General features: G+C 42.9%; 3 protein-coding genes across 4 annotated transcripts; all 3 read left to right on the top strand.

The window, feature by feature from the left end:
* prps1b (phosphoribosyl pyrophosphate synthetase 1B) lies at window positions 1–13,405 on the top strand. Of its 2 annotated transcripts, none has more exons than XM_080745696.1 (7): window positions 1–309; window positions 2,626–2,809; window positions 5,020–5,118; window positions 5,560–5,684; window positions 7,402–7,575; window positions 8,607–8,766; window positions 10,397–13,405. In XM_080745696.1, the coding sequence occupies exons 1-7, from the start codon at window positions 188–190 to the stop codon at window positions 10,487–10,489; spliced, it is 957 nt and encodes a 318-aa protein (XP_080601822.1). In that variant the 5' UTR covers window positions 1–187; the 3' UTR covers window positions 10,490–13,405. The 2 variants fall into 2 exon arrangements, with proteins under 2 accessions (XP_080601822.1, XP_080601821.1); XM_080745695.1 differs by having other exon boundaries at window positions 2,626–2,815.
* A 2,421-nt stretch (window positions 13,406–15,826) lies between these two features.
* On the top strand, window positions 15,827–16,876 carry LOC308302309 (chemerin-like receptor 1; the record flags this gene model as incomplete). The annotated part of the gene is made up of 1 exon (XM_080746565.1): window positions 15,827–16,876. One exon carries the CDS (start codon window positions 15,827–15,829, stop codon window positions 16,874–16,876), a length of 1,050 nt encoding a protein of 349 aa, XP_080602691.1.
* A 533-nt stretch (window positions 16,877–17,409) lies between these two features.
* LOC308302308 (solute carrier family 25 member 53-like) lies at window positions 17,410–20,296 on the top strand (the record flags this gene model as incomplete). The annotated part of the gene is made up of 2 exons (XM_080746564.1): window positions 17,410–17,457; window positions 19,427–20,296. 2 exons carry the CDS (start codon window positions 17,410–17,412, stop codon window positions 20,294–20,296), a joined length of 918 nt encoding a protein of 305 aa, XP_080602690.1.

Here is a 20,296-nt window from a genome sequence, read left to right as displayed (position 1 = left end):
TAATGGTGGATAGGTAGGGAAACACATCCAGCTCTGAACGGTTAGCAGCACATCATCATCAACAACACATCCATCAAACTGTCTGATAGCTCGGCTCTCTCGTCTTAGTATATCAACGCGGCTTTTCCACACGACGCTGTTCGTAACAGCTCGTACCGGGGAGACCGACGCCCTGGACCGTCCCAAAATGCCCAACATCAAGATCTTCAGCGGCAGCTCGCACCCGGACCTGTCCCAGAAGATAGCCGACCGCCTGGGGCTGGAGCTGGGGAAGGTCGTCACCAAGAAATTCAGCAACCAGGAGACATGGTGAGAGGAGAGGTCTTCACTGAACGGTTATTATGTTGAATCGGTGGCGATATTTTTGAATCTGTTGCGTAAACATTCTGTTTTGCGGGTTTGTATATTAATTAGAAACGCGTGGTGTCATGGTGAATTTATCTCCCCGCAGGCAGCGGTGCATTTTGGGACTTGTAGTACACACCCCCACCACCACACACCACGCATGGCAAGCAGAGAACACATGCTTGCCATGCTGGAGCTGGACTCTAGTCTGGACTGGAGTCATAATAATTAAAAGACAGCGTGGTGACTCAATGGTCTGTCTGAGACAGTTCTGTCTGATCTTTACGATCTGTAACTTAATACATCAATACGTAACTTATTGGTTAATGTGTAAACCCTATATATACACACAATATGAGTAGATGATTACCACATCTGTTCTTCTGCAGTGGTTGGAGGTGGACCTACTCTTTTGTTGAGAAACATTCATTAGGCCCTGGTGTTGAGTGTGTCGAGTAGGATGATGAAATACATCTGAGTTTTATAGCCTTACTTCAAAGTGTTTTTCTTAATACTCAAAGGCACGCTGATTGATTGATTGAAGACTGTATTAGAAGTTTGCATTGGAAAAGTTAGTTTCATGACACAACATTTTAAAAATGTGTTACTGTTGCTATTATATTACAAGTGATTTCAAATTCAACTCAAAATGCTACTTTCAGTGACTACTGCAGTTTCAGTCGTCAATGGCACGTCCATATTATTCCAAAAGTACTCTTTTCCTCCACAATTTTGTTTTACTTTCCTGCATTTGTGGGTCTGTCTGATTTACAAGTTGTAATTCACTTTTACAACCATTTACAACCTCTTCAAAACAAAGTCTATATCTGTCTGTGTGTGTGTGTGTGTGTGTGTGTGTGTGTGTGTGTGTGTGTGAGAGAGAATTACTGTATAAAGTTGGAAAGTTTGGGATTTTCTTTTTCCCAGATACATTTTCAACAAACAGTATATACACTTGGTCAAAAAAGTCACATTTTATTGGGGATATGATATATAGAACTTCCCTGGGGGCCATATACCACCCAGGGGGACCCATTGCATTGAAAACCTAGCAACATCGCTGCCTTTTTGCTGTTGTGAACCTGCCGTAAGGGTGACGCAGATAGCCAAACTCCAGCCTCTTGCAGTATTCCTGTGTGGAATCTTAGATCATTCCTCACAGACTATTGATTTATTAATTTATGGATACACTCAAAGTTGCTTGCGTGGCCACTGGCCAGTAACCTCTCACCCCACCACCACTAATGTTTGCACAGGTTACCTCGTGCTCCAGCATGTCATGGCAACACCTAAAGGTTCCTTTTTAGCTTCTGTTTACTCAATCAGTCTCAGGTCCTATCAACGGTCTGTGGTACCTCTAAAAGCAGAGGTTCAATAACCGTTTTTGGCTCGGAGCACCCCTGTAAATAACCATTTAATCCACGGCACCCCTGACTACATTTGTTACTTTACAGCAACTTACATACATATATATTTATGACAACTTGAAAATATCGGTTTCCATTGAAAATAACTTTTATATTTTTAGTGTGACCAGTCTTAAACCCCAGCATCCCTTTTCTTGGGGGAACATTCACAAAAATAGCCGATCTACCAGCTTGATAACGTGTCACAAAGTGACGCGCCATGAGCTTGTAGATCTGCTTTTGTGAAGAGACTTGGCGCAGACTGAAAAAGATCGCACCAAGTACAGTACACCTCCTTTTCACTCCAGAGGGTGTAAGTGGTTAAACTGAAGTGATATTGATAAATTCCAAATATTACCAAAGTATTCTGCGGCACGCTGGGGGAGCCATGACGGCACCCACTTTGAGAAACCCTGCTCTAAAGCAGTGGTTCTCAACCTGTGGGTCAGGACCCCCTGTCCCCAAATAGTTTTGGGGGTTTCCCAGATGATTAACCTAATGTGCAACATTGTTTTCTCACTCAACGGTAAACAAACCAACATACAGTATAAGTGTATAGAGGGTAATATCTGAACATTTCTAAAGTGACAATTTAAGGACCTTAAGACACTTTTAATGCCTCTAAAATAAGAAATAATTGACCATATTGTGAAATATTTAAGGCAGAAACCGATCTGCATGTTGCGAGGCGTTGTGAGCATGTAGATCGGCTATTTTCACAATAGACCCGTGTTATACAAAATGTAATGCCTCAACTCTTAGTGCTCGTCAGGGTGGGGAGGTCCCCAGTTAAAATATCACGGCCTGAAAAGGTTGGGAACCCCTGCTCTAAAGTGTTTGTTTTGTGCCGTCGTGTTCTCTCTGCTCCCCACAGCGTGGAGATCGGCGAGAGCGTCCGCGGGGAGGACGTGTACATCGTTCAGAGTGGCTGCGGCGAGATCAACGACAACCTGATGGAGCTGCTCATCATGATCAACGCCTGTAAGATCGCCTCGGCCTCCCGCGTCACCGCCGTCATCCCCTGCTTCCCGTACGCCCGACAAGACAAGAAGGACAAGGTGGGGGTATGGAGCAACTGTCTAATTACCTTACTTCTCATCATCGCCTCATTTGACCATCCTCCTGCCATCCACTGACACCGCCTGCCTGCCTGCCATGTTCCACCACCGCCCAAGTTGGACCTGGAATGTTTAGTGCTTTGTTTTTTGTTTTTTGTTTTATCTTCCTTCGGATGATGACTAGTGATGGGACGATGGGAAAACTACATGTCATGAACGATTATTGTGGCAAAAATAATTGCGATTAACGATATTTTCCCGATAATGAAAATACAGTATGCTTTAAACTTAAAATGCCACTTTTGTTTAACAACTTGAACCCCTAGCTCTGGTCCGTAGCATTAGTGGAGTTCTCCCTAAAGCTTTGTTCGTCTAGCTCCGCACCTCCTTGGAAAAACAGGAAACCCTCACCAAACCAAAAGTATCAATCGACAGTTGAAAGCTTACTCTACTTAGTGGACGCAGTCTGGGCCCCCCACCACACGCCTAGAATACATTTATGGGGCAAAATGAAAAATATTCCACCGGATGGAGACTCCTTTTCTTCTAGTTTTTTACTATTGTCGTCGCCATCACTGCGCCAACTCACTACTGCCGCGCAGGTCAGAGGACCGCATTAACAGAGCACCAGTAATAGGGAGATAAGCGACCGTCAGGTCGCATACACAAACTTTAGAAGGCAATCGTAGAAGGCAATCGTAGCCAATCAGGAGGGAATATGGGAAATGGGACAGATCCATGTTGATGACATGACTTTAGAGTTACTGTGTACCGTTTTGCGTGATTTTAGGCCAGAATCTGTAGGAGCAGTGTCCAAATGGGTGTTATTCAGCTCTGTGACGTTGGAAGTGGTGTTTCGTAAAAGCAGTCTTCAATCAAGAAGAGTGTCTCCGTCAGGTTGATTATTTTCATTTCGCCCTATAAATGTATTTTAAGCGTGTGGTGGGGGGCCCAGACTGCGTCCACTAAGTAGAGTAAGCTTTCAACTGTCCACTGATACCTTTGGTTTGGTGAGGGGCAAAACATTTTTTGTTATTTTTGGACCAGACGAGCGGGTTTTCTGTTTTTGTCAAGGAGGTGTGGAGGACGAACATAGCGTTAGGGAGAACTCCACTAACGCTATGGACCAGAGCTATTGAATGTTTGACAAAAATAGCAGATCTACAAGCGCTCAACGCATTGCAATGTGTTTTTGAGCTTGTAGATCTGCTATTTTTGGTGACTTGATTTGTGTAGAGTGAAATGAGAGCGTACCAAATGTGCTCATCACAGGTATGTTTCATCAAGTATAGAGGGTTTAAGTGGTACTGAACGTGCAGCCCAACAAAAGCTGATTCATCCTATTGATCTACCCGTTACGATTATTGTGAACGTTTTTAAGGATTATGATGATTATGATGACCGTTGCCATTTCATTACATCTTATGTTGCAGCCTGGCCTGTGTGTAGACATATTTTTTTCCCAGTCCTATACAGGGATGGGTATCGTTACTTAGGATTTGTATCGATTCTGATTCGGCTTATCAGTTATCAATTCTCCATTTTGGTAGAAGAATAAAAAGCAGTCAAATGGAGAGATAACACAAAAATATTTTGTCTTTATTTAAAGCATTAACTGACATGAATATAATTTAGTTAATTAATAGTACAAACTGTAGTGTATATCTATAGTACCTGAGATAGAGCCAGTGCTGAAACATTCAAACACCCTACACCTATGATTTAACTTTTTCATTAATTGGAATGCCTGAGACTGCAACTGTCAAACGTTGTATACACCAGATTGGATACAGCTGGTAATCTAAAGTGAAGTTCTACCAGAGCTAAAGTTATATTTAGCAGTGTATTCTAGATTTGTTTTTAAATGAGCCATTTGTGTGATTTGATGACAAGTCTCCATGTGACTGAGATCTGGTTTTCGTTCCTTTTTTATTATCCGCTATTTTCACTAGTTTTGTGCGACAGTCTTATATGATGAAGCGGGGCTTTACCTTACGAAAAAACATGCAAATTTGAAACTTAGCGATACAAGGTTTCTGCCGACAGTGACGACATGTTGCTATACATACTGCACATAGCAACAATAACCTTGTCCTGAAAGGTATAGTTACAAATGGGTTAAATAGGGGTTCCCAAATGGGTTAAATGAGCAATGCGTGTGATTTGATGACAACTCCCTCCATGTGACTGACATGTGCTTTTCCTTACAGAGCCGTGCTCCCATCTCTGCCAAACTGGTGGCCAACATGTTGTCAGTTTCTGGTGCAGACCACATCATCACCATGGACCTGCACGCATCACAGATTCAGGTACACTGGAATGCAACACAATAGCACATGATCCAAATGTGGTAGAAACAGAGCTACACTTTCTAACCACCTGCCCACAATAGCAGTTTTACAGCTAAATGTTCTCCTTTCTCCCACACTACCACCATCAGCAACAAGTGGACATACTTTAAAATGCAAAAAAACATTGCTCTCTTCTCTCTTTTTGGTGCTTTGTGGCAGCTTTACAGTGCGCCACTCACAGGCCTGGCATGTATAGTATTTGACCTGGCCTGTCCATTTTTCGTGGACATACACCCATGGACATGCACACAAACTAGGCCACATATCGGACCGGCTAGCGCCGCTCAAAACTATTCCACAATGCTACGATGTGGCGCGTTGTCAGATATCTTCGCTATTTGATAAGACAAGTTCCCTAACTGCCTCAGTGTGTTTGAACTCTCATATGCATCTCCTCAGGGCTTCTTTGACATCCCAGTAGACAACCTGTATGCAGAACCTGCCGTGCTCAAATGGATCAAAGAGAACATCCCGGAGTGGAAGACCTGCACCATCGTCTCCCCCGACGCAGGTGGAGCCAAGAGGTACGTCGTACAGCAGAGCCTCTTCCATCAGACCAGTGGTTTTCAACCTTTTTCATATCAAGGTCCATGGTTGTTTATTCGGAATTTGAGCAACAGACCGACATTTGATGCGATGTACATGTAGCCTCTCAGACCCAAAACTTTGAATATTTTGTTGTCATTAGATAATATTTTGTCTACAATTCCATGCTGTATTGAGGTGGTATCATAGTAGAGATAACAGGCAAAACGTCAATCAATATAACAATTCTTGTACATTCTCATTGTGTAGACTTGCATTTGTTTAAAAAAAACACAACACACAATGGTCTTGATTGCACAAAGTGAAGAAACATCAAGGTCTCTGGACTTGGAGCCTTCAGATTGTCCATGTTTGGATACAATCTCACCTCTGACCTCCTGACAATTCTCTTCTTTTTTGTTTGGTCCATGCTCAGTGTGTGACACAAAACAGCAGAATGAGGGATTTACTCCATTTAAACTGGGTGGATTAGTGGCTACTAAAGATTAAAGTCAACTTTGACTCACCACATGTGAGTTCCAGTTGAATAGCCTGCTTGAAATTCAAGTACAGTGTGTTTAAGTATTTATGCAAATGTCTGTGTAGAATGAGCTAGGATTCTGTATTTATTCTAGTTTTATGTTGTTCCTCTGCAAACCAAATACTGTTTGTTGATGCATATGTTTTCATTTGCCAAGCTTCTGGAAGATTTCTGTTTTACAAATGGTATAGACTGTATTACTTATGTTGTAGGGTTAGGGTTAGTAATGCAGATGTTTAACAATAATTGAACTCTTGAGGATGTAAGGTTTCGTCTAAGACTCTATAAGATCTATAAGGGTCCATTTCGTTACCAACTCTCCATTTAGCTGGGGACCACTGGTGGTCCCTGGACTGCTGGTTGAGAACCACTGGACTACACTGTCAAATCCTGTTGTTAAGGGTTGTAGTGACAAAATTCAGCCACTAGATGCCGCCCTCTCCTCATCACAAGTTCACAACACCCTCTGTTGTATATTTCCCTGAGGCAGCACTCATGGACTTTCACTTTCTCTTTACATGGCTCTGAAAGCCGTCTAATAAGATAAAAATATGACTAAAACTAAATAAGGTTATTCAAAAGACTGACTAAACTAATACAAATTTGCTGTCAAAATTAACACTGGTGTCAAGGCTTACTTATCTCGGCTGCCTGTGTATAAATGGAACCGTGCTGTTGCCATAATAACAAGCCTGTTGTCAGTCTAAAAACCCCCAAGACAAAAATACACTGGTCCTAGACAATTAGCCAGTAGCTATGCCCCTCCCCTAAAAGCTTTTGTCCAATGCTAGCTTAGCAACCGGCAGCTTGCTTGGCTAATTTGTCCTCTTGGCCCCCAAACTGTGGAATAAACTCCCTGTCGCACTTAGAACGACAGACTCACTCCCTAGCTTCCGCCGTGGCCTGAAGAGTGAAGACTCAACCTCTTCAGACTTCACCTAGCACTTAACGTTGCACTCGCCTACCCCCCAATGACCATACATGAAAGCCAGTTAGCATTTTTTTAGGTTTTAAATATAGTGTTTTTACTAAATTGGGTGCTCGGTCTGTTATTTTTGTCTAGATTGATATTTCTATGCATTTGATGTATTGATGTATTACCTTGCCTATTGTATGTCGCTCTGGATTAAGAGCGTTTGCTAAATGCCTGAATTGTAAATTGTCCCCCCCGGCAGGGTCACCTCGATAGCGGACAGGCTGAACGTGGACTTTGCCCTCATCCACAAGGAGAGGAAAAAGGCCAACGAGGTTGACCGCATGGTGTTGGTGGGGGACGTGACGGACCGCGTGGCCATCCTGGTGGACGACATGGCCGACACCTGTGGAACCATCTGCCACGCCGCCGACAAGTAAGACCTGGACGTGACGATTGATTGTCAGATCTGCTATTTTTTAAAAATCGTTTCTTTTTGTGCAGGTGTTTGAATATATCTTTTTAAAAGTGAACATTTGTAACTCAAATATTTGCTTCTGGGTGGTGCCTGGAACTACATATTTTGAGATGGGAATCCGCGGCCAGATGCGTGTAAGGTCCTTGACATGAAAAAATATGAGAACCACTGATTTAGAAAACGTTTATAGAATCGGGTCAAAAATATTCAAAGACTTGCACAAATGTTCATGATGACAAAATAATTGCGATCATGTCAAATAATTGCAGTTAGACGATTGCAATAATTGTGACAGGCCTAGACATGATGTGCCTGACCGTCCGCCTGCATGTTTAGCCTGTCCAGTGGTTTTCAACCTTTTCCATATCATCAAGGGACTTTGTTTTATCCACCATTAGAGCCACGGACCACCATTTGATGAGATTTTAGGACCCGAAACATAGAATATTTTGTTATCGTTGGATAAACTATTTTCCACAATTCTATGCTTTATTGATGACAATAGGAGAGAAAACAGGAAAATGTTGACCAAAATGAAAATCTCATTCATCATTTAATCCCTATTTAAAACACAACTGCATGTTGCACAAAAATTGCAGGAATCTATATTTTGATAATTTTCTTGCAAATAGATTTTTATTCAAATCTATTATATCCACCTGTTTCCGCGAGAATTTACTGTAGCATTATTTGCGGGACACTTGGGTTAACATTAGTCATACAAGCTCACGTCACGTCGCAGATGCAACCGTTGTGAGCTTGTAGATCACTCTTGGCTGCGGCGCTGGAAGCTGCCTGCACATTCTGCGCAATGCACGATGGGATGTTGGAAAGTTTTGGATATAATTGATTAAAACAATTATTTAGACGTGCATGTTGCATCCCTAGTTACTTTAGACATGATGTAAAACTATGATCAGTGCAACTTCTAAGAAACCATTGTACGGTGATGATTAATTAGACTTTTCTCTTTCACCCCCTTTTTTAAGACTAATTTCTGCCGGAGCCACCAAGGTGTATGCCATCCTGACCCACGGCATCTTCTCTGGCCCGGCCATCTCTCGCATCAACAACGCCTGCTTTGAGGCGGTGGTGGTGACCAACACCATCCCCCAGGAGGAGAAGATGAAGCACTGCCCCAAGATCCAGGTCAGCATCCACTGGTCACTTAAACCACCCAAAAACACAGCCCTACTGTGGGTCACTCACTGTATAATGTGTATTCACCTTAAAGGTCCTACACCATGCATTTAAAAATAATTTATATAACACTGTTTGTGTCCCAAAAACGTTTTTGAAAAGGTTTGAGGCTAAATTACCACTCCTGTCATTTCTGCCTGGCTTTCAGAGCATTTTCAGCTGCAGTACCACCTTGTCCTGAGTGGGAGGACGGCGCTATTGAGCCAGTTTTGGCCCCACACTCCTCCCCACCTCCTGCTCAGCAGGCCTGCCCACCCCTCCCCAACCCTCTCCCAGCTCCTCCTGCCTCCTTCTCAGGCCTGCCCACCCCTCCCCAACCCTCTCCCAGCTCCTCCTGCCTCCTTCTCAGGCCTTGTGACATCACAAATCTGACATTTCACAATCAGGACATTTCTGAGACATGCTAACATAGATCTGCCCATAAACTGAGAAAGACACAATGGTCAGAAATAGGACTTTGTGAGGATAGAAGTTGCTGGTGGGACACCAAGAAAATACATACAAATTGGAAAAATGAAAATTCATGGTGTAGTCCCTTTAAGGTGTCCAACAGTTAATCAAACTAATAGATGTAATCAATTATATAAAATAAAAATCCTATACATTTTCCCCACAATAGATGTGTATAAAAATGCAATTGAGTTTGTATTAGCTAACTAAAAAACCTGATCCACTCGTCCTAGACTCTTCGCCCTCCTGGCCCCCAAACTGGAATAAACTCCCTGTTGCACTTGGAACTGCAGACTCACTCCCTAGCTTCCGTCGTGGTCTGAAGACTCACCTCTTCAGACTCCACCTTGGCCCATACCGTAGCCTACCCCCAATGACCATACATGTAATTTATATAGCGTTTTGATATATTGTTTGGTTTTTGACTTTTTGTATTTATGTATAAACTTGTAGTGATGTTGATGTATTGATCCAGGCATTGACATTAAGGCTTGCCCACCTGCCCCCGGCAGGTAAATAAAACTGTCGGGCAGGAGAAGTTTGCATTCAGGTTGCCCGACCGGGCAAGTGCTCATTTGAGAGGGGACACAACCGTTTAAAACACAACACGAGATATCTGTCTAAACACCTGAACATGGCCAGCGTGCTCTGTCTTCTGGTCTGTGGAATGTAAAATAAGAGCACTGTTAACCTATAATGTGCTGTTTTTTACTGTTGCTACATTTAAAAATATAGAATAACAAGTGTGAAACCATAGACATATTCAATCATAGCTATGTAGGATTTTGGATTTTGAGGTATTGAGGTATGACTTTTTTTTTATCGCATAGCCCCAGAAAGTAAATAAGTGTTAAATGTATTTAAAATCTTAGTTACCTATCATTTTATAATGGACAATACATTTCCGGGCAAGTGGGCATGACCTTTGGGCAAGTAGAACATGACCTGTACTTGCCCGACGGGCAAGTGCCTCTGAAACCGTGCCTAGTGTCAACCCCTGATTGATCTATTACCTTGCTTATTGTAAATCGCTCTGGATTAAGAGTGTCTGCCAAATGACTAAATTGTAATTATATAATGTATATGCGTATGTTGACCAGGTCCTCTGCCCTCTCCCTCTGCCCCCCAGGTCATCGACATCTCCATGATCCTGGCCGAGGCCATCCGCAGAACCCACAACGGAGAGTCTGTGTCCTACCTCTTCAGCCATGTCCCCTTGTAACACCTAACGTCCACCTGGTCCACCCAAATAATAACCACAAGAGGGATGTATCCCCCCCCCCCCCCCCCCTTTAACATCTACTTTCCTGCTGTTCCACCAAAAAGATAAACCCGCGAGAGGGATGTATTCCCCCTGTGCTCGCCCACCCACCATAAACACAACCATAATGAACGCTCTGCCGATGACTAACCATGAAGATAATGAGGGACCCCTCCTGTCTGTTACTACTAACATTGAATGACATTCACTTTATTCTCCTTGACACATTGGTCCCTCAAGTCTGGGACAAGTGGGGTCCTTTAGGGGGTTCCAGTTGGTCCCCGCCCGGCTGATTAGGAGTTGGGAACCAAATGGATCCTGAACAGGTCTGTGACTGTAAATGGCCAACCTACAAGCTTACGGTGCGTTTTAAGCTTGTAGATCGGCTGTTTCCGATGTGCGACAAAGCGTAAATTAGCCTAGCCGCGCGTCGGATAATGCCAAGTCACCAGACATGTAATGGACTTGTAGAACGGCCAACCCCTCGCTGCCTTTGCGCGACGCAGTCACACGACAAAGCAATGTACAGACTCAGAGTTATAAAAATAACTCTGAGCATTTTGAAGTGTAGATTGGAGTCCAAGAGATTAAAACTAAATAAATATCAAAACGGGAGTTTATAGTCTTAATGGATATCAAAAAGGGGTCCTTGAAAAAAAAATCACTGGTCTGGGACACCAAAGCAAACCAAGATGGAGCTAAAGAATATAGGCCCCGCTTTATCGATAGATTTGTGAATGGTGTGAACATCTCTCTAGTATCCACTGTGAGCTTTTCTTCCAGAACATTTGAAATATACAGAGTTTCGTCATTAAATCATTTCACGTTGGCAGGTGTAAATGTGAAGCTCTGTGCGTAAGGTTTTACGGAGCTCACTAACTATTATTACAAGGTTCCTCTGCCGTGGTCAGGTGAAGACCTAACCAGAAGGCTGGCCACCTGCTAAGTCTGGGCACCTCGATATTAACCCATTAAGACCTGAGGCCGTTTCTACGAATGCCTTCTAAATTAGTAATTCTCAAACAAGCTAAATGTACAAGCTCACAGCGCGCCGAAATGTGCTCCGAAATTGTATATATCTGCTATTTGTTTAGTAGCCAACGAAAAAACTAAAATGAGACTGCTGCTTTCCTGGTTTTAATGGGTTCAATTGGCTGTTTCTTCCAAAAAGAATAAACTTATGCTTTGGACAATGGTCTGAAATAATTTGGTGAACGTGATTTGCGCATGCTTTAGCTTAACCTTTGACATCTAAGGCCTAGTATTTCAACAAACTGAGGCCAGCCAAACATGCAAACTTTACATTACTTCAGACCATTTTCCCCAAAGAATAGTTATTCTTTGCTTATTCCCTTTTTATTTTATTTTTATTTTTTGGAAGAAAGAAATATACCCGATTTCACATTGAGGTGCCCAGATTTCTTGGGGTGCCCGCTCTTCTAGTATCCGGTAAAGATACGTAAAAGCTGTTACAAGGTTTGGACTATGTTACAACGACCGCGCAAGCAGTCCTCAGTTCAGGTTTTATTTAGTTAATTTGAGTCGCTTGCCGTTTTCTCTTTTTTTCTTTATTTGTGCTGCATCTGTTTTGAAAGTTTTTTCAAGGCCTATTAATTAAAATTGAAGTGAGTAATGAGACGTTAGTTTACAAAAGCCACTGAAAACCCTCTCAACCAAAGTGTGCCTCAGCAGGCTGAACGAAAATGACTTTGTCTCAAGATTGTGGACAATAAAGCACCATATCCACCCACTCCAAGCCCTGTCCCTGTCCCAAAGTCTTGTCTTTGCTCTGTGCACAGCAGCCATATTGTAAAGAATATTACTTCCTTCAATCCTTCACAGGTGTTACCAATGATACCAAATAGACTCGTACAGTCGATTTGGTTCCATTTGTACTCTGTCCGAGTTATGGTGGTCCCTGAACCACTGTGCTACATTAAATGGAAGAGTAGAGTAATTGGTAACGCCTGTTAAGGTAGGGGCCCAATTTCTTCCCGATATGACTGCTGTGCATAGATTCTATTTAGGCATTTACAGACACTCTTATCCAGTGTGACGAACAAGTACAACTGTCCTCTTGCGTCCCGTGGTCGGCCAGGCCTTGTTCAAAAGCAAGAAATTTACAATTTGACATTGGCCATGTTCATCCAGAGAACTGATGCAAAACTAGAACTGAATAATAGCATGGCATTTACAAAAGGGAAAACCTGTTTCCTCTAGTTCTCCAAGATGATTTTCTGCAACTTTGTGTCTTGAGTTGAATCTGCCTCCAACCCCCTCAGGACAGGACAGAACATGGGAAAGTAATATGACCATTTTATTTTGTTTTTACTGGATAAAAAGTATTCTCTTGTCTAGCTATTAAGTTGTTTCACTTGACTGTTGAGGTGCACTTGATGAGTGGGCTTGCTCGGTGTACACGAGGTTTGTGCTTTCAAGGTTCCTGGCCCAAGTTATGTCGCTGTCGGGTGGAAACCTTGCCGGTTCAATATTTATAAAACCCACAGACGGGCCTTTTCACTTAAAAGAGAACGTGTTGTGAGCTTGTAGATCGGCTAACGTTTTGCTACAATTTGTGTGACAATGTATTGGCGTTAATTTACAAAAACTCAAGTTGAAATGTGGAGGTTCCTGCCCGACAGCAACTATTCTATTCTTTTCCTCTAGGGGGCTCTGTTGGGTTCATCTTGGAGTCTCTGCAGGCTGGAGCTTCCTTGGAAATGTTAAAACTGCTATAATTTTTTGTTCCTCCATACATTTATATAAATGTCTGGACCGTCACCGCAATGACTCGTCATATAATGTGCATATTCCAAACCTGACTGTGTTTACTTTTTTCTTTTTCAGTAGGGTGAATGAATGCGCCAAATAACCTGAGTGTAGAATGTGTTCTTAAATAAACATTGTGAAAATTGATAAATAATAAATAATGCGAAAAGCTGTGGTTCGAAAGCACCAAGTGGTATTTTGTTATAACAAGTCTTCTATAGCTCTAATATTCGCCAGTGAATCCAGCAGGCTTCTACTGAGAAAGACCTGTTCTACCCTGTTTGTCTATCAGCAGGGGAAGCGCTACCCCAGTCCTGAGTTAATAGATGTACCGGTATACAGTCTCATCAACAATGCTTGCTTGGATGGATGCTAGAAGAATATACTGTATGTACCGTCTCAGTCTGAATATATGAATTTCTGTAGGCTACAGCCTGTCAAGTGAAATATGCAAATCAGTTTATGTACAGTTTATCATCGGTGAGTCTGTAAGCAATTCATTTATGAATGGATACACATGTCAGCAGTGAGTAGGCCTATCTGGATGAATTCAGTCTTATCAACAATGAATATTAATTGAGTGAATATACATTATGTATAGTCTTATCAGCAAGTTAACCTATCCTTTAAAGGCATCTGTCAAACCTCTGCAATATTATGTAGGCAGAAGCTGCACACACACAGGTTCCGCTTGACACCGCAGTCATGGTTGCCGCTCTGAGAAATCGTTCTATACTGGCCTGCAGCCAAACCAGCCTCCACTCAAGGAAGGAACCTCTGTCAAGCCAGCCAGCCACCCAGTCGTTTCTGCCTGCATGTGCCCTGCCCTGTGTGTGGTAATGTGGTTCTTTTTGAGCTGAGAAATCCTCTGACAGCAGTTTCCTTCTTTCTTATGTTCCAAACTGAATCATTGTAAAGGGCCTCATTAAAATGTTTACAAAATGGGGGGAAATGGGTTGCTCTCTCTTCTGAATGGCAAGTTCTAGTTGACCGATGGACGAAGAATAGCTAACTTGAAAAACTCCCACTTTGTTATATTCCACACCGATTGGCTATAATTGGCTTCTAAAATTTGCTGGAGGAGCATCATTTGACAAGAAATTACCGGTATACGGAATCGTCATAAAGGCTGGAAGGGCCAAACGCCCAAAGTGCACGTTTTTTGTAGTGAGTAAATTCCCAAGAGTCGGGTTTCAGGTTGCAAAGTAATTTCTGACCTGGGGGATGCTAAGGTCAGAGATATGTCCTTCCTCCATTCTTAGTTCGTAAAAGCATTGTGTAATATGAAAACATCATACTGTTAAAAAAATAACAGTGACAGAAAAAGTTACAGAATATACCAATTGTTCCAAACCACACAGAATTAAAGGCCCTCTGGAATGCTACAAACTGAAACTTTCTAGTGACCAATTCCATCTAATGTGCATTCTGGAGCATTTCAGCTTACCAACCAGTTTCAGGATCTTTTTTTTAACAACAAATTGCATATTTTGTCACGGTTCAAATCAATACATTAATTGCAATGTAAGTCCTGTGAAAGAGGAAGGACACACCCCATAACAACACACATATAAACAGGCAGAAATAGAGGCAGGTGGTTTCAGCTTGGCAGTTTTCATTGAGCTGCTGTGTGTTTGGTCTGCTGTGCTCACAGAAGCTATCAGAGGTTCTCCTCTTTTCTTCAAAGCCAGGCTCAAAGGTAGGCCTATAGATGCATTATTGACTGGCAGCATTCATTTACTCAGGTTAAATGACAACTTTTTTTTACAAGGGTTTATATTTTAGATTGTAATTGGAGAAAAGAAAAGATGAGTGTTAAAATGTTTAAATTTACGTCTAAAAAGCCATAAAAAGACATATTTAGCCACTTGTAAGCATGACCCCCACCCACTGAAATCAAAATCATTAAAATCGCTAAAACGATCTAGCAGTAAATTAAAACATTTTAACACTCACCTCCTACTTTTCTCTAATTACATCTAAAATATGAACCCTTGTTGTAATGAACCAACGTTGTCCTTTAAACAATGTATTCTTTCCCTTTCGCACATTGATTGGCAAAATATACTTAAGCTTTTGCTCTCTCTCTCTCAACGGTAAGCTTGCACTGACATATCAATGAACTATTAAAAGATGAAAAGAAAACAGCAGAGTAGATATCCTCATCAAAGCTGCAATAGCTGCTGCAGAGAAGAGCCCTGGATTCAACATCATAAACGACTATAAGCTCTCCCTAGGTTAGTTGGTTAGTTGCAGTGATGGGCAAGCTACTTGTAAAATGTAGTTACCTAAGCTACAAGTTACACTCGATTAAATATAGCTAAAGCTACAGTGAAGCTATACCCAAAGAAATGTAGTTTAACATAGATCATTTGCATTTCTCTCTCCACAAATACAGAATGTTGATTTAGATAGCATGTTGTTTACAGATGCTAGGTCAATTGTTTATTAATAATAATAATACATGGTGTGTTAAAACAAATCATATGCCTTTGTTTTGTTATGCTAGGTTTTAGGACAGTGGAGATTATGAACACAACTGCCCTGCCCCCACCTGGTCGTCCTCTCTACGTGAAAGCCTTCCCCATCGCGTTAGCGGTCATTTTCAGCCTGGTCTTTGTGCTGGGCGTGTTGGGGAACGGTGTTGTCATCTGGGTGACGGGCTTCAAAATGAAGAAAACCGTCAACACAGTTTGGTACCTCAACCTCGCTGTGGCCGACTTCATCGTCACAGCCTTCCTGCCCCTGAGAATCACAGAAACAGCTCTGGACTGGCACTGGCCTTTTGGAAGATTCATGTGCAAAATGAACGCTCTCATTTTCTATGTGAACATGTGTGCCAGCATCTTCACCCTGGTGGTCATCAGTGTTGACAGATGTGTGAGTGTGGTGTGTCCAGTGTGGGCCCAGAACCACCGCAGTGTCAGGAAGGCGTCTTGGGTGAGTCTGGGTGTCTGGGTGCTGGCCTTGGCTCCCAGCTCCCCTGACTTCATCTTTATGGACACAGAGCCCTCTGACTATGATGAAGACATCATCTTTTGCGATTACAACTATGTACCCAACGGTAACAACAGTACACCGGAAGTGAAGCAGTTGTGGGCATTTAGAGCTAAGGCCACAATCCTAACTGACCTCCTCATGGGATTCGTGGTCCCTTTCACTGTCATCGTCTCCTGCTATTCTGTCATCATCTACCGACTCAGGAATAATCGTTCACTGGCTGGCCAATCAGGTCGCTCCTTCAAAATCATGGCAGCTGTTATCACCACATTTTTCCTGTGCTGGGCTCCCTATTACACCATGGTTGTGATTGACTTTGTGGATGTGATGGAGCCCAGTTTAACACTGAATGAGGTGCTCTTCTTCGGGATCCCCATAGCCACCGGCCTGGCACTCCTCAACAGCTGCCTGAACCCTCTTCTCTACGTGTTCATGGGTCAGAATTTCAGGGATGTTTTCCGCAGCTCTGTCCTGAAGGTGATGGAGAAAGCCTTGGCTGAAGAGCTGCCTCAGACCAACACTTCTACAAACCCAGAGAGCACCAGTCTCGAGACTAACTTGATCGACACACAGGTTTAGAGTTGTCTTTGAATATTCTCTAAAGCTTTTTTCATAGCTAAAAGATCCAGGGCACACCTAGATATAAGGTGTGTACTTTTTGTCCAATGTTTGACCAGTTTTTATATAGTTTGTTGATTACTTTTGATGCAGTAATGGTCTTTTTTCTTTCTTGAGGTATTAAACTGGTCTTAAAAGTCATTTAATTGTGAACCCCCCCCCCCATCTATTGTTCTCCCTGCTCTCCCTCCTTCTATTTTGTCTCCCTTCATAAATAATACAACATAAATATGGAGCTTATGAAGAAATATATATTTCAGCAACTTCTTTAACCATGATGTTTTACAATAACGTTGATTTTGATTCAGGTTTCAGAGTTTGTAATTGAACACAGTCATTAAAAAAAACTTTTAATTTAGTGTTTTTTGTGTTTTATATTTCTACACCTCTATACCTCTTATCTTAATATTAGACACACATTAAAGTAATTTAGAGATTTTAATCCAAAGCAACTTACAATAAACACTGAAAACTAAAATATATAATAAACCAAAATGCAAACTCTAAACACGACCATCTCCCTCCATTGGCTTGATAGTCCTGTAGGTGCGAATGTGCACTTTTTCTATTCCTAGCTATCTTGGAACACAACACAGAGCCAAAAAGAGTTTGCTTACTGCCACAATTGCTGCAAATCAATATAGGCCTACCATGATCAGCAGCCTGTTGAGGGCCTCTCTCTCTCTCTCGTAAAAATGATGGGATTTGTTTGTGATTTTATCTGGTGAAATTGCAGAAGTTGTGAACTATGCAAAAGGTTTGTGAAAAGTTGTGCAATGCGCAAAAAAGGACAACCTTTTTTTTTTACAACAAGGGTTCATATTTTAGATTGTAATTAGAGAAAGAAAAGATGAGTGTTAAAATGTTTTCATTTAGAGCTTTCTATTGTTTTAGCGATTTTAGTATTTTGATTTAAGTGGGTGGGGTTAGGGTAGGCATGTGTACACGTGGCTAAATATGTATTTTTAGACACAATAAGCCGGCAATTTCTTTGTTACTATTTACACTAGCCTCCATAAGTCACATGCAAATCTAAATAATTGAAATCACTAAAACAATAGAAAGAAGTAAATGAAAACATTTTAACACTCAACTTTCCTTTTCTCTAATAACTATCTAAAATATGAACCCTTGTTGTAAAAAAAACAAAGTTGTCCTTTAACATCGGTATGGTCAGACAACGTATTATATGCACACAGGCTCGTCCCTTTGACAAATCCCCCTGTTGTGACACTAAAGCGTTTGTAAACGTTGTTGAGGTGTGAACTTGGGCGTTGTTTTGCATCAATCGATGTCCGTTCGTGTGACATTTCTCAGAAAAGATACTTGATGGCACTGTGGTTAGCACATCATGTGCAGACTGATAAGCGTTGTAAATGCATCCTGCTTCACACTGAACTCACAGTTATCATTCTTAATTCAATTCAAAAACGTTATTGCCATGAGAAAACGTATTGTATGTATACTTTGCATTATCTCATGGACTGGTATCCCCAACCCACAAACTACTGAGAAGCGTCAGTCACAGCGAGATGCATTGTGAGCTTCAAATAGCCGAAATGTATTTAAGGCTGTAATCTCTCAAGAACTATATGTAGTGAAGCGCAGGAGCGGGAATCGAACACCACTATCCCACTCGCCAGTCCGACACACAAACCACTGTGCCAATAGAGCTGAGCTCGATTGGCAGGGCGTTTGCGGGTCGGTTTATTGGCTGGGGCTACAATCACCCCCTCTGTCTTTTGAAGCGCGTCCTCGCGCTTCACACTTCACGCCGCGGACCACCGCTCACGACATCCCTCATGTCCCTCATGCAAGGATATCACGCTCCTCATCCTGCCGACAACGCCAAATTGTAGTGAAGCGCAGGAGCGGGAATAGAACACCACTCTCCCACTCGCCAGTTCGACACACAAACCACTGTGCCAATAGAGCTGAGCTCGATTGGTAGGGTGTTTGCGGGTCGGTTTATTGGCTGGGGCTACATAATAGAAGAATTATAGTTTAGTGATCTGTTAAAAAAACAAAAAAAACAAGCGAAAAACAAATTATTTCACAGAGAAACCCAATTTCTTTACACGCACACTTGGGGGGGGGCCTGCTTGAGAGATAAGGAAGGAACAAACCACCCACACACGACAAACACACTTCTTTCTAGTCTAAAGCCTCTTTTCCACTACGAGGCGGAACCAGGACTTTCCAGAACCTGAGCCCATTCTTTTGGTTCTGGTTTTGTTTCCATAGCGCACGGCCCAGTTTCAGACAAGGTTCTGGGAACCTTTTTACAATCCTGCTCTTGATGTACTACTATATTTGCGTTCTGGGAACCTATGGACGGGGCCAGCAGCTCTGCTTCTCTTTTTTGGGACCTTCCCGGTTAGTTCTGGTTATATGGAAACGTAAGAAGAACTTGGTCCCGGAACTTCACTGGTTCTTGAAAGTTACAGAACATGTTTTGGGGCCCAAACCAAGTAATTTTAAAATCACCATATTTCTGTCTCTGCTTTGAAGGTGGACTGGAGTGATTATACCATACAAGAGAAGAAGGCGCTTTGGTCTGCTTTGCTCGTCCACTTCCCCACTATCCTCATGTTCCCTGTTTACAAGACCATCTTTCGCCAGCAGATCCACAACATCCCGGTGCGCGAGGCAGTGGGACAGCTCTGCAAAGAGGGGAAGGTGAATATGTTCAGGGGGATTTTACCTGCCTTACGGATGAAGAAGGTTCGCCTGATAGTGTACAGTGTCCAGGACAACCTCCTCCACCTGCTCTCCTCCTCTTCACCCATCATCAGCATCCCCCCTTCTGCTCGCCCGGCACTGGCAGGGTTGGGTGCGGGTGTGGTGGATGCTATGATCTCTACACCATTTGAGCGTGTCCAGAATGTGTTGCAAAATGGAGCGTACAACCTGCCTGAACTGAGGAGAGTTCTGGAGAGGCTGGGCTCTCAGAGTTGGGCCTTGGGGTTCTACAGAGCCTTCTTGCCCATGGCGGCCCGCAACGCCTTGGGGAGCGGTCTGTTTTTCGGCCTGAGAGGCCCTATATACGAGGCTGAGGAGATTATGGGTCTCTCCTCGATGGGGCTCCCCCCGATGGCCTCGTCCTTCGTGTCTGGCACCCTGACCGCCATGGTCGTCAGCCTGCCCCTGTACCCGTTGTCCGTGCTGGTGGCCAACATGCAGGCCCAGGTGGGCGGGGAGACGGTGGGAGTGAGGGCCTGTTGGAGTAGGCTGTGGGATTCTCGGCAGCGGAGTGTGGCCCTGCTGTACCGCGGCGGCTTGCTGGTTATTCTGCGATCATGCATCTCATGGGGAATCACCAACATCATCTATGACAAACTGCAAACAAAGGGCGTGCAGCCAGAGATGTTAAGTACCTAG

Source organism: Nannobrachium achirus (assembly GCF_963921795.1).
Source record: "Nannobrachium achirus genome assembly, chromosome: 17".
Taxonomy (NCBI): domain Eukaryota; kingdom Metazoa; phylum Chordata; class Actinopteri; order Myctophiformes; family Myctophidae; genus Nannobrachium; species Nannobrachium achirus.
Note: the sequence above shows the minus strand (reverse complement) of the source record. Positions and strands in the feature narration are given on the sequence as shown.